This window comes from Haliotis rubra, unplaced genomic scaffold, assembly GCF_003918875.1.
Source record: "Haliotis rubra isolate DU_JTF1 unplaced genomic scaffold, ASM391887v1 Scf309, whole genome shotgun sequence".
Lineage (NCBI taxonomy): Eukaryota > Metazoa > Mollusca > Gastropoda > Lepetellida > Haliotidae > Haliotis > Haliotis rubra.
Window position 1 is genome coordinate 536,001 of NW_025766979.1, and position 14,706 is coordinate 550,706.

General features: G+C 38.9%; 1 protein-coding gene across 1 annotated transcript in view; it reads left to right on the plus strand.

Moving 5' to 3' along the window:
- The first annotated feature begins 232 nt into the window (after positions 1-232).
- LOC124283047 (putative transporter SVOPL) overlaps positions 233-14,706 on the plus strand; it is a 59,014-nt gene continuing 44,540 nt past the window's right edge. The window contains 2 exon segments of the mRNA XM_046719063.1: positions 233-331; positions 7,788-7,943. Of these exon segments, the coding sequence (XP_046575019.1) occupies positions 7,847-7,943 (97 nt within the window). The 5' untranslated portion in view covers positions 233-331; positions 7,788-7,846.

Sequence of the window (14,706 nt, forward strand, 5' to 3'; positions counted from 1 at the left end):
TAAGCGTGACGTGTCAAACTGTTTTGATTCCATATTTTTTATCGCATGTTGGCTGACACTAATGAGTATAATTTTTCACAAAAAAATATATATATGTCGCCTCGACACGGCGGAGGTATTTCGCTAGTCACTGTTCACGCACCTGTCTGTCCACAGATCATGAGAAATTCACGCGAGACCGTCATGCGTGACATCTCAACCTGTAAGTCACGTGACCGGGTGAGCTATTTATATCTCAAAACACGTACCTTATCATTGCCACGAAAGCAAACAGCTTTGAAAGAATTTAATCAACATCGGTGCCGGACTCTCAGACCAGGTGAACACACGGGTATATTATCTGTTACTATTTGTGGGATCAGCAGACAGAACTATAAAACACACTACAGCATGGCATGGGCGGGGTCTTACCGTTATCGCTACGGGTTGGGGAAGCCCTGCACGTGAAAACAGTCATCCGTGATTCTCACAGGTGTTCCTGAAACATATGGGAAATCCATTCCTTGGTCGGTCGCTGTGAAGTAACAGATTTAGGTCGTAACAGCTGTGGATGATTGCTCATAAGCTCTTGATCTATTACCTGCTTTTTTTACCCCAACTACTGATCGATTCGAGTAGTCGATAAAAAAACCCCAATACAAACCAGTATCATCTTGAACGTGCTATACACAGAAACGTTCAAATGTCAAACAGAATAAGCCCCCAATTAAAACCACCCCTTCCCCATTTCTGCATGGAACTAGCACAGGTAAATTTATTTCAATCACACTGTAAGGTAACAATTCCTTATAGTAGAATTATATCTTTAACAATTCACATTCTAAATAATATACCTTTAAAAAAATACATTGTCAGTTTTAAGTAGTGGAATTATTAGTTGTTGACAACTCTCTCAGTGGGATCTTCATGTAGAAAGGCAATTCTTAATATTTTCTTCTCAGATGTATTTTGGATAAATCAACAGGAAGTGAAACTCAGCTTAAATCACATTGCTCACAAATTCTCAATTCTCTAGCTTTGTTTCTGTGTATGCCAACATTGATTATAAGTCAAGTTGCGATTCTGCTATTCTGAATCTTTTCACAGAGATGATTATAGCTTTGTAAATGGAAAGTAACCAAAATATTTATAGGAAGTGACCGTTTCTTACTGTGTTGTGTTAAAGAACAATGTTCTCCTCCAGAATGGTTTGTTTCCCTTCTTTCCATCTTTTCATTTTTTTAATTTATAGATAGAACAGTAAAGTTCCAGTTGATAAGATTATGAAATTTAAAGTACTAGAGAACAAAACTATTTCATCAGCTAAAAGAAGCAGAAAAATGTTATCTGGGTCAAGCTGTGTATCATACATACAATTATTCCTAATTTGTGCAACTAGTTTGTTGGTATAAAATTGGAAAATGAAGGAACTAAGAGAACAGTCTTGGCAAATTCCCATCTGACGTGTACAACCAGGATAATAATCCACAGCTAGTGACACATAAATTAACACTTTGATAGATATTTTGTTGAATATTGCATGATAATTTACACATTTTGTTGCTAATGCCAATGACCACATATTATTTCTGTTGAGAGAATCAAAAAACTGTTAAAATCTGCAACAGTTGCACAAACATTTCTTACTTTTCATTGCATGCATTTTAAATATTCACATAAGTATGAAAACATTGTCTGTGGTCGAACCACTATCTCTAAAACCTGATGTTCTTTAAATAACAGGGGTGTAGGGGTAGCCTTGTGATTAAAGCGTTCGCTCGTCACGCCAAAAACCCAGGTTCGATTCCCCACATGGGTACATTGTGTGAAGTCCATTTCTGGTGTCCCCAACCGTGATATTGCTGGAATACTGCTAATAGTGGCGTAAAACCCCACTCACTCACTCATTCTTTAAATAACAGTTATGACAGATTAACTATAATAATACAAACATGGGTCTTCCTTTACTTTTTTTGAGTTGAATATTCATGTAGTCCAGCATTTTAGGTGGTGTGGTAGCCTTGTGGTTAAAGTGTTCGCTCGTCATGCTGAAAACCCGGGTTCGATTCCCCATATGGGTATAATGTGTGAAGCCAATTTCTGGTGTCCCACGCTGGATATTGCTGGAATATTGCTAAAGGCGGCGTAAAACTAAACTTACTCTCTATCAGTATATGGAACAGTAGCCTGCAGATGTTAGTTTCTGGGTGGTGGGGTAGCCTAGTGGTTAAAGCATTGGCTCGTCACGCCGAAGACCTGGGTTCGAATCCCCACATGGGTACAATGTGTGAAGCCCATTTCTGGTGTCCCCCGCCGTGTTGTTGCTGGAATATTGCTAAAAGCGGCGTAAAACCAAACTCAGTCAGTCAGTGTTAGTTTCTACTGCTGACTGTTCAGGCAATCTGATTATCTCCATAACAGCTGTGTCATGTTTGTGTGAACAATGGTGAATGATTCCTCATCTGTGACCAGAATCAAAGACAACTACAGTTCTGTTATAAGCAGTCAATATTCACTGTGACACAGTTTGTGATCCTGAAGCTGTGTCCTGTTTTATCAATCCTGAACTGGAACAGCTGAGACTGCAGACAAGGGTACAATTTCATTTTTTTTCTCTAGTTGCACCAGGTGCAACCAAGTGCATCAATAAGGTTGCGTCAGCAAAATATATTAGCTGTCAATGTTATCAACATATTGCTGTGACCAACAGCAGACATTTCCTTATCAGGAGACTCAGATGGATACTCAAGCCAAGTTCCATAACTGCTGTCAGAACATCGTCTTGAGGGATATTTTGTCTGATGGTTACTTTTTAACTGACTTTTCATTCATCAATTTCATTTTTTTGCTTGAACACTGTCGCCAATGTAACCGAAGACCATATGAAAGCAGACTTGTTTTCAGTTTTTACTTCGCATGATACATGATACAGGCTTGTTTAATATGGGAAATTATAGTATTAAAACTGCTGCCATGCATTATTGGTAGAAACCTGAGAATAAAGTTACCTATGCTAGCAATACTTTACCTCCACTGGTGCAGCCTGGATATCGTGACATTGATCTCTTCCCTTCAAACTATGGTGTTAAACTCATTGAATACAATCGATCTTTGTCAGCTGAAGGATAGGGGTCTGGAACAGACAATTTATTGATTTATTTCATAAATATTGATATCATATATATCGCTCCGCCCAAATGGTATACAATGATATGCATCAGTTTACTCCCCCGGCCTGACCACCTGATCCATTTCATCACCTTTGGCATGGGTTGTTGGTAGAGCTGTGACGATATATCGTAGTATCGATAATCATGATACGATATCTGACGATAAATACATCGTGATATGTATCGTTGACCTTAAAATTGTTAATTTTCACTAGAAATTGATGGTTATGTCAAACTTTACACTATTACTTGCTATAAAAATAATTTTTTAAAGAAAATATATAAAGATAGCATCACGTGATATGCATCAAATCGTATTGTTCCAAGATATCGCAATATGTATTGTATCGTGAAACTTCTGTTTCATCACACCTCTAGTTGCACCTTAATTTTCACCCATAATCCCCCTGAGTTTCATTCTGTGAACAAAAGGAATATTTACATAATTTCATGGTGAAGGATCTGCAAATAATAAAGATTTTGATAAAAATATAAATTATAATAAATAAATGAATTATTTACCAATGAGCATAGTGAGAAAGGGGAAATATCATGTTTCATTTTTATGAAAACATGATGATAGGTTGACAGATGTGATTCCTCTTAAGGCCAGACCAATTATATTTCTTGTTTTACAGATTTTTGGTACTCAGAAAACCTAAAGGCAGGAGGGAAAAAAATTAAAAAAAATAAAAATCACCAGTCAAAGTAATATTCCTTTTGAATACTAAAAGTATTTTATTTTGGCAATTTATGAAGTGTTTATGGGGCAAAGAACAATGAAAACAAAATGGTTTTGTAAGTTTACATTTTGGCCAATGAGAACAGGAGGATTTTATTTTTTGAGCAGGGAAAATTAATTTTATTTTTTTCTTATTATTGAAAAAATTTGACCGGCGGATCCATAAAACAAGAAATAAAATTGGTCTGGCCTAAGCATTTTGTTTGATGGATTATAGTGAGTTTGGGTGTTGTATTACATCATGTAAACATATAAGGACATATGTGCAGGGATATATGTTGTCTGTAGATGAGTGAATTTGGTTTTACACCACTTTTAGCAAAATCATGACAGGGGACTCAGGAAATGGGTTTTACACTTGGACTCATGCAGGTAGTCAAACCAAATCTTGTACATGATGAGTGACAGCTTTAACCACTAGGCTTCACTGCCGCCTCTCTTGTCTGGAAATACATGGTGTACATTGAGAATACTAAACGATGTCCCATGTAATACCATATTTATGAAACGAGTGAATGGTTTCGCTTGTTAGATACCAATACCATTCACGAGTTTCATAAATATGGCATTACACGGGACATCGTTTAGTATTTTATTTATTAATCACCCATTATTAGCAAAATAATATCGAGCAAAGTAATTCTTTCCTAAGTATTCAAACGAGTGTGATGACTCAGCTTTCCGCGAGTCAAGCAAGGTCTAATACTATTGTGACAGAGGTATTAGCATTGTGACGTTATAACTGTGAACCACTTTGACGTCATACGTACGGCATCACACGATGCTATTACACAATGTGTAAATAACATTGTAAAATTAGTAAACAGTGATATCTTCAACGGGTGAGTAATAAATGGTGACACTAAACTGATGTTGTTTGGTGAATGTTATGACAAATTAACTGTTTACATAGGAAGAACCTGAGCGTTGCAGAACTTCTGTTGAGTATTATATACAAATACAAGTACGTAAGAGAAGAAATGATAAAAGCAGTGTACAACTACACTCACTCACTCGGGTATAACATGGACTGGTCCGCTCGGAGTCAGTATAATGTGTCTAGGGTATTCATGCTTAACTGCACTATAAAACCAGCTTAAGTCTGGGCTAGTACAAGCAGCCACACATACACATGCATGCACGTCGTCATATGAGCGAAATATTCTTAAGCACGATGTTAAACCCCATTTCACCTCACTCACTCACCTTTGAGCATTGGCACGAACAGTAAAGGTAGTAATTAGTGCCCACTCAACCTTAAAATAAATTGATTTGAGTAAATAGTTTTGTTAGACAAAATAAATAAATTGCGCTCAATTTGCAGCTGATTCTGTGGCATTGGACTGGCTAACCCAGGAATTTATAAACAAAATTTCTGTTATTGATTTTGTAGGATTGTGTGTAAAGGTATTGTTGACTTTTCTAGGAGTATTGATTTCAGTAAGTTTTTACTTTTAACAACAATAATTATGCACATGTGTCACACGCACCTGCAACAATATTTCCATATTCCCATCTGCCAGAAGTGTGCTGGTAGGAAGGGACAACATGGTGTGTGGTATGTACAAGTTTGCTTTTAACATGTGGTCACATATACAATGGGGAGGTGGGTAGCCTAGTGGTTAAAGCGTCTGCTCATCACGCCAAAGATCCCGGTTTGATTCCCCACATGGGTACAATATGTGAAGCCCATTTCTGGTGTCCCCAGTTGTTATGTTGCTGGAATATTGCTAAAAGTGGCATAAAACAACACTCACTCACTCACTCACTCACTATACAAGAAGCTTAATGAGTGAAATGATCTGGAACACCTAGGCATCATGTAACCCTTGTGTGGCCAACAGTAAAACTATCCCTATTTGTGTCTCAGGTTTAGATATCCAAGGACCTTTCTGATGGATGAAGTCATAGATATATACCCATGGAGATCTGTATTAGATTTGTCTTCATCTACCCATGCTTGTAATTGCGTAGATCGATGCTCGTGATGCTGATCACTGGATTGTCTGGTCCAGACTTGACTATTTACAGACAGCGCCATATAGCTGGAAATATTGCCGAGTGTGATGTTAAATAACCAACAAACAAACATATTGAGCAACTTGTATAGTCTGTTTGTCTTCATTTTAGACCGATGAATTGCTCACTAACACAAACTCTAATAATTGCAACGAAAACCAAATTTTGCACAGTCATGTGAAATTACTCTTTAAAATGGGATACACAGACAGCAATTTATGTGGTTATTGTAATAATCAGAGTGAAACAGTTGATCATCTGTTCTGGTATTGCAAACACGTGAGTTCCATCTGGACACAGTTTGAAAAATGGGTCAATCAGAAAGCCAATTTATCCTTTAAACTAAACAAGAAAGATATACTTCTTGGCTCGCTGCTACCAAATTTTGGACCAATAAATCTTTTAATAATTGTATGCAAACAATTTATCTTCAAAAATAAAACATATAAAAAAACAATGAATTTTGAAATGATCCAGGAAGAACTCACATGCTTTTATTTCTTTATGAAATACACAGCAAAAATGTAGGGACATCTTAACCAATTTACTAAGTTCTGGTCATCTTGTCACCTATTGTTTATATAGACAATTATATACATGTGCAACTGTGTACAAATGCAACAAAAATAAAGAAATCATAAAAAAAATAACCATGGCAGATTTGGTAGTATGCTTGCAGACATCATACATTCATTTGACTAAACACAAGTCCAGTTAGTAGTGTGAGTACCCATGTTTCCAAGTTATCCACCCCCGCCTCAGTTCAAATCAGCATTAAACCAACTCACTCACTCACTCCATCTGTGAGACAGTTTTAAAGAAGGTTTTGAGTCATGTCAGTGAAAAAACATTATATTCATCAACATATGTTATTTTTGGGGTTACACAAAGCAGAGACCATATGATAAATTTATTATATGGTCTCTGACTAAAGTAAAGTACAGATTCTAGTTCTTTTTTCGGTTGAGTCCCATCTGGGATTCGAACCACACTCTCACAGTGATGCTCCTATTAGCCAGCACACAAAGTCAGCGATCTAACCCACTCAGCCAATGTAGTCAGTTGTACCAGTGTTATATCACATGATGATACGATCTGCTGTTTTGTATAAGTATTACATTCTGAGATGCGGCCATAGGTGTTTATCATGTTTATGTCATGATCAGCTGATTGCACTTCATGTACCTAGTGTACTTGTATTATACACCTTCTGCCACTTTTGCCGACTGTATTAAAGGTATTTTAGTGTTTCATAGTAACAGCGAAGATCTGGGTTAGAATTGATTTTCGGCAACCCATGATCCCATTAGTCGCCTCTTATGACAGGGGCGGTGGGGTAGCCTAATGGTTAAAGCGTTGGCTCGTCACGCCGAAGACCCGGGTTCGAATCCTCACATGGGTACAATGTGTGAAGCCAATATCTGGTGTCCCCCGCCGTGATGTTGCTGGAATATTGCTAAAAGCGGCGTAAAACTAAACTCAGTCAGTCAGTCTTATGACCAATTCTAACCTGAATCTTCACTGGTTATTGGGGATTAGATCCAAATTGTTTTAAGTATTGCCACATCAACTGGATATTGGTACATTGACTACATATTATCATGATAACTGGATCTTGTCATTTTGACTGGAAAAAGTCACTTTGAGTGGATATTGTTTTATTGGCTGAATATTGTCACCATGACAAAATATTGTCACCTTGACTGAATTTTGTCACACTGTGTGAATCTTCTGAGTTAAGTGACAACAGCCGTACACGATGTCCGTGTCAGATCAATGCGGCACTGTCCTTGGCTGTATCTATGGAATATACATGAATATAAGTAGCGTAACATGAGACTGCCCACGATGTATTCACATGCTGGTGTTCACTGCAGGTATCTGTGGCCTCGGTGACAAGGACAACACTGGGATGAGGACTTGGTGAGCTAGCATCATGTCGCGGAAACTACGAAACGGAAGCACCGGGAACAGGCTATCCGGGATTGGATATGCTGCGTTGAAGACTGTTGCAAATGATGAGTATGATGAAGGTGATTGAGACTCTCTGTATTTTTGTTGATTTTACTGGTTGGAAAATTATACATGAAGTTACTGCTTGTTACCTTGTATGGGACTGGTGAGAAGATAGTGATGATAGTTGACACCATTGCACTTTGTTAGTAACCTGTTGTTTAGATAATAATGTTAGAGATGTTTGTAGGTGTGGGATGAATGCAGGGGATGACAGGTAGGGGATGTCGGGTAGGAGGTGAGGGGTTAGGGGTAGGTGATGAAGGGTAGGTGATGAGGTGTAGGGGATGAGGGTAGGGATAAGGGGTAGGTGATGAGGGTAGGTGATGAGGGTAGGTGATATGAGGGTAGGGATGTAGGGTGGGTGATGAGGGGTAGGATATGAGGGTAGGTGATGTGAGGGGATGAGGGGTAGGTGATGAGGGTAGGTGATGATGTAGGTGATGAGGTGTAGGTGATGAGGATGTGGGGTAGGTGATGAGGGAATGTGATGAGGTGTAGGTGATGAGGGGTAGGGATAGGTGATGAAGGGTAGGTGATGTAGGTGATGTGGTGTAGGTGATGAGGGGTAGGTGATGATGGGTAGGTGATGAAGGATAGGGGATGAGGGGTAGGTGATCAGGTGTAGGTGATGAGGGGTAGGTGATGATGGGTATGTGATGAGTGGTAGGTGATGACGTATAGGTGATGAGGGGTATGTGATGAGGGATAGGTGATGAGGGGTAGAGGGTAGGTGATGAAGTGTATAGGGATCAGGTGTAGGTGATGAGGGATAGGGGGATGAGGGAATGTGATGATGGAGTGGGTGATGAGGTGTAGGTGATGAAGGGTGAGTGATGGTGAAGGTGATGAGGGGTAGGTGATGAAAGGGTAGGTGATGTGGTGTAGGTGATGAGGGGTGGAGTGATGAAGGATGGGGATGAGGGGTAGGTGATCCAGGTGTAGGTGATGAGGGGTAGGTGATGATGGGTAGGTGATGAGGGTAGGTGATGAGGGGTAGGTGATGAAGTGTAGGTGATGAGGGATAGGTGGTGAGGGGTAGGTGATGAGGGATAGGTGATGAGGGGTGGGGGATGAGGGATAGGTGATGAGGGGTAGGTGATGAGGGGTAGAGGGTAGGTGATGAAGTGTAGGTGATGAAGTGTACGTGATGAGGGATAGGTGATGAGGGGTAGGTGGTGAGGGGTAGGTGATGAGGGATAGGTGATGAAGGGTGGGGGATGAGGGGTAGGTGATGGGGATAGGTGATGAGGGGTAGGTGATGAGGGGAAGGTGATGAGGGATAGGTGATGGTACTTTGAGGAAGTGACCTGTATTGGTGTAGTGTCAACAGATTTACGTTTTCTGTCTTTTATTAAGTTCTCAAAAGTAGACATGGTCAGAGTGAAGTGCGTCATTATAATAATGCGAGAAGAGGACAGACGCATTTTGCGCATTAGTAAAATGCTCGCATTAATTTCATGATTTACAGTATTTAAGTCTGGACTTTGGGCTGGCCATGGAAGTGTTCTGATACCATTGTCTGTTTTCCACTGATTGGCGCTCGCAGACACATGACATGGAGCATTGTTTTCCTGGAATGTCCAGGGTTGGTTTATAAAGTGTTGGGTAATGACAGGCCAGAGATTTTCATTCAAAACATTTATACATTTGTCGGTGTTCATATTTCCATCCACATATGTCAGTGTTCCCACTCCATGATACGTGAGGCACCCCCAAAACATAGCCGATATCACCATTCTGCTGTCATGATCCGTGCGGACCCCTAAACATTCGGGCAGTAAACGTTCATTTCTTTTGCGCCAAATAAACAGTTTTCTTTCTCTGCCAATCACTACTTGTGTCTCATCACTAAATATGATTTTTCGCCACTCATTTCGGGTCCAATGCCATTTAGTGCAACAAAATCGTAAACAGCGTTCGCTGTTGACCGGTGATATTGTGATTTTCTTCGACTTACCGCCGCCTGTAGCCCTCAGTGAAAATCGTCTGCGAACAGTTCTAGTAGACACTGTATGAGTTGATTGTGCATTAAATTTAGTTGTAATGTCATTCAAACTACTCCGCCCATTTCTTTTAACAAGACAAAATAATTTTCTATCACCTCTCGGTGACGATTTTCTTGGCCTTCCGCTTCTTGGTCTGTGTTCGTTCGATCCGACTTGATTATAACGCTTGATACATTTTTGTACAGTTCTTGGATTAATTTCAAGTAAATCTGCGATTTGGTAACTAGATTTACCTTGTTGTGATAAAGTTATAAGATTTCTCTGATCAGGGGTAAGTTGACAGCCGTGAGACGGCATCTTCAAGCAAACGATATTCCGAAGGTAAGCAAAGGGAAATAACTGCAAAAATATACTCGCTATCATTTACACACCATTAAGAAAAAACATGCGAAATTTCGTAGCGATGTTTGCCGATTTGCCAAAACGCGAAGCCATAATAAATCGTGAAACGTTGTGACCCGAAACTGCGAAACTATTTTTGCGAACTCACTTTTGGCCACTGACTGTAGGTAGGTGGTGTGGGGTTGCGGATTTGGGGTGGGGGATGTGGGGTGGATGGCAAAGTTTAGGTGAAGAGGGGTTGGGGTGAGGGGTGTAAAGAATGAGGGGAGACAATGAGGAGTACGTGTGCACATAAACCTATGATTTAGCATCACTTCTTCTATGTTGTACCCGTGAAGGTCTGGGTTAGAATATTGATCTTCAGTAACCCATGCTTGTCGTATGAGGCAACTATCAGGATCGGGTGGTCAGGCTTGCTGACTTGGTTGACACATGTCATCAGTTCACAATTGTGCAGATCGATGCTCATGCTGTTGATCACTGGATTGTCTGGTCCAGGCTCGATTATTTACAGACCACAGCCATATAGCACTCACTCCTCTATGTTGATCAGTCTCCATTGCTGATGATATTGGTGACATAGTCTATCATGAGAACAAACTGTTTCCAGTATTATGGAAATGAGAACGTCACACATGTCTACACGATTCATCACAATATTCATATAGCTTTCCAAAAATACAAATTTCAAAAGTGTTGTACAGTTTGCTGTTTTAGTTGTATAATATGGAAAATTTATAAAAATGTATAATTTATGAGGGGACTTTATCTGAATATTTATGTACAGTATTTGTACACACCAGCAATAATAAGCAAAATTTGAGACACTTGCTAATACAAGTATGTCTAAACCCTGCAACGGCTGGCAAGTCACTTAAATAAGGTAGTCAGGACCACTTGCACATAAACAGGAGTGTGTGATATAAAGTTACTGGTTTAATATTATAATGTCCCTTTATGCCATGTTGCATAACAAGGTGGGAAGGGTGAGTGAATTAGTATGGTTTTGCAGCGCTTTTAGCAATGTTCCAGCACTATGACGGCAGGGGACACCAGAAATGGGCTTCACACATTGTTCATTAAAACGAGTTTCACCTCCACATAGAAAAGGTTGTAGTAAATTTAAATATCACCCCTTTGTACAAAAGAAGATGACATATGGCTACCTTGACAGTTAGATCATTTTAAGGCTGAACACATTGCATCGTCATCAATTATACCACATCTAAAGGAGTGAGTGAGTGTGTTTAGTTTTACGCCGCTTTTAGCAATATTCCAGCAATATGACAGCAGGGGACACCAGAAATGGGCTTCACATATTGTATCCATGTGGGGAATCGAACCCAGTTCTTCAGCATGACAAGCCACTGCTTTAACCACTAGGCTACCCCACCACCCCAAGGTAAAAACAGTATTGAAATATTTTCCCAAGAGTAATCAAGCCACTGTTTTACAGGTTTTTTTATGTTACTCTTGTATGAAAATAAGATGTATAATATATTTGTAATGTATAAAGATTTAGTAACTTGATTTTAAAAAAATATATGAGCCTTTGATGTTAAAACAATGATGTTGTTCTCTAACCAAGATCCCCTCATATTCCGCAATGATTTTTGTTATGTTTGCCTTGCATTTTAGGAAATATAATGTTCCCTTTACTTTCTGAATACAGGTATATCAATGTGTTGATTCATTCATGCTGAAATATTGCTGAAAGCAGTGTAAAACTTCACTGAATCACTCACTCACTCATAAAATTTAGCAGCCTGATTGGGTTTTTGAAAACAATTGAGCCCTTACACATTAAAACTTTATGATACTGATCTCTTTTACCAAAGTCCCCTCACCCACTAAAAATCAGATGGTTTCCCTCAAAGGAGTGCTATTGGGCCCTGGTCTCTCTAAGGTGTACTGTTTGACTTAGTTCTCTATATGTCTGCTTCTCGTGTCTTTAGGTCACCATGGTCCCAAGTCAAAGGATTGCATAGATACATATATACATGTTGAAACATTAACCCAAACAATAAATTCTTAATGATTGCTTATTCTGTTAAACAGTAACATCAACTAAATAAACTTAGACAGGCAGATAGACAAAAATGAATAAATGGAAAAAAAGAGCATCCAAATAAACATTCGCTTCTGGCACACATCCCATACATGAGTGCAGGGGGCTGGGCCATGCGTAATAGAGGGGAGGTAACCCCAGCTGTCACTGTAATAGTGCTTGCCAGTAATGCTGATTAGCTAATGATCTGGATTTGTAGGACTGACCTGTGATAACAGGACAAATACAGGGGAAAAGGCTTTAATGACTACTTTTGATTATTTCATTAAATCAAAATATTCCAATGTTACATTTCATTATGTAATGTTAAAAAACCCACTGAATTTAGGAAATATTTAGGACTTAAAAAATCTAAAGTTTGAACAATAGAACACTGTTCCACAATTTACTTTCCAAAGGCATTAACTTCTGAATCCTATGTAAATCTCTCTGGTTTTAATAAGCAACCCTTTTGTCAATTTTCTGAGCACTACAGAAATAAAGTACGTGTTTAAGAAAAGCCCTCTAAACAAAATTGTTCTCTCTCCAAACTGCCAGGTGTAAGCAGCTTCATGCAATAAAAACTGAGAGAAATACATTTTTTATCCTTACTGAAGTATATCAATAAGTAAAAAAGCTGTTAATGTGATATTATGTCCTGAAGGCAACACCTGTCATTTAATATTGATGTGTCTCTCGAGATGATCTGTCACTGATAGTCATCAGAGTGCTTACAACATGTCAACAAAGTTTTCATATTTCTACCTGTACATTATTGCTTGGCACTTGCCAGGTGTGTCGTATCAGGTGAGTTAGACAGAGTTCCGATTACCTGTATTGTCTCGTGTACAAGGAATCTTTATCTGCTTCATCAGAGTTTATTAACTTCCATATACAGTTTCTCCAGCAGGGTAAGTGGCAGTGTATTGTCAGGTTGTGTGTAGTTTTCTGGCTTGTATTTATTAGAGTGGAATGCATCAACCACATCAGAATGGAACCGCCGTGATATTGCTGGAATATTGCTAACAGCAGTGTAAAACTAAACTCACTCACTTTGAGAATGGAGTTCTGTTTTACGCCGCTTTTAGCAATATTCCAGCAATATCACGGTTGGGGACACCAGAAATGGGCTTCACACATTGTACCCATGTTGGGAATTGAACTCGGGTCTTCGGCGTGACGAGTGGACGCTTTAACCACTGGGCTACCCCACCGCCCCCTTTGAGAATGGAATGTATCAACCAAGTTAGTGTTAATAACCTTTCACAACATGGTTCCTGAAGTCCAATTTTATCTTGTATATTCAAGGGAGAAGAAATAGAAAGGTTTTTTTGTGATTACATCAATGTCACTATGAAGCAAGAAGAAATGTTAGAAATCAGAGTTAATTCTACACTGACTAGAACTGGTCTTTGAATGGCATTTAGAAGTGATATACATAAAGAAGAGAGTTTTATGGATATCAAATTCTTTATTATGAGGAACACAATGTTTCGGAATATATCCTTACTCCTTCATCCACCATATTATACATAATCCTACATATTGTTATGATTTTCAACCCGTGAAGGTCCGGGTTAGAATGAACCTTCAGTAACCCATGCTTGTTGTAAGAGGCGACTAACGGGATCGGGTGGTCAGGGCCCCTATTCTCGAAAGGATCCTAGCCGTAGGACATCCTAACTTTCATCCTAGGGTCTTGGATAGGTGTCCTACCTTATTCTCGAAAAGTATCCTAGCGCGCTGGGATATCCTAACTTAGGGCAAATTCTAGGATAGGTTCTGACTTGTCCTAAGTCTATCTTAGTGGAAGTCAACATGGTGTGGTTCTTGTTTGTTCGCCAATTTTGACGTTGTCAAACAAAATAACTCACCTAAATTACATTTGAATTTACAACAGCACACAGTTTTGATGAGTTAAGAAGATATTTGGTGTATATTTTATCAATGTATAAGTAATGAATAGACACACTTGTTGCAATGCACATATTATTTAGATCTACAAAAGAGATTTGTTCAATTCTTACCTATTCTCGGCCTTTTTCATCACAACATTGCTCTTTACTGTCACGTTGCCGTGAAATGTCAATGTCAAGGCCAATTTGATAGCGGAAGTAACTCCTTTTTATTTCCTAGGTGAATTTTCAGTTTGTGAGATGACGCATAATGAGAGTTCAAGTCATGATTTGCACCCAAAAAAAATTATAAAAGGAAAATATTGTTTGCACATATCTTATTGCTTTTTTGGCAGACTTTCAAACTCTGAAACTCTGAAATGTTATCTCCTTGTCAAATAAATGAATTTTCAAAAACTTCAAATACTTTTTTCTGGAAGTAAGGTAATTCTAACAAATAGATATTAAAAAATCTCATTAAATATTTTAA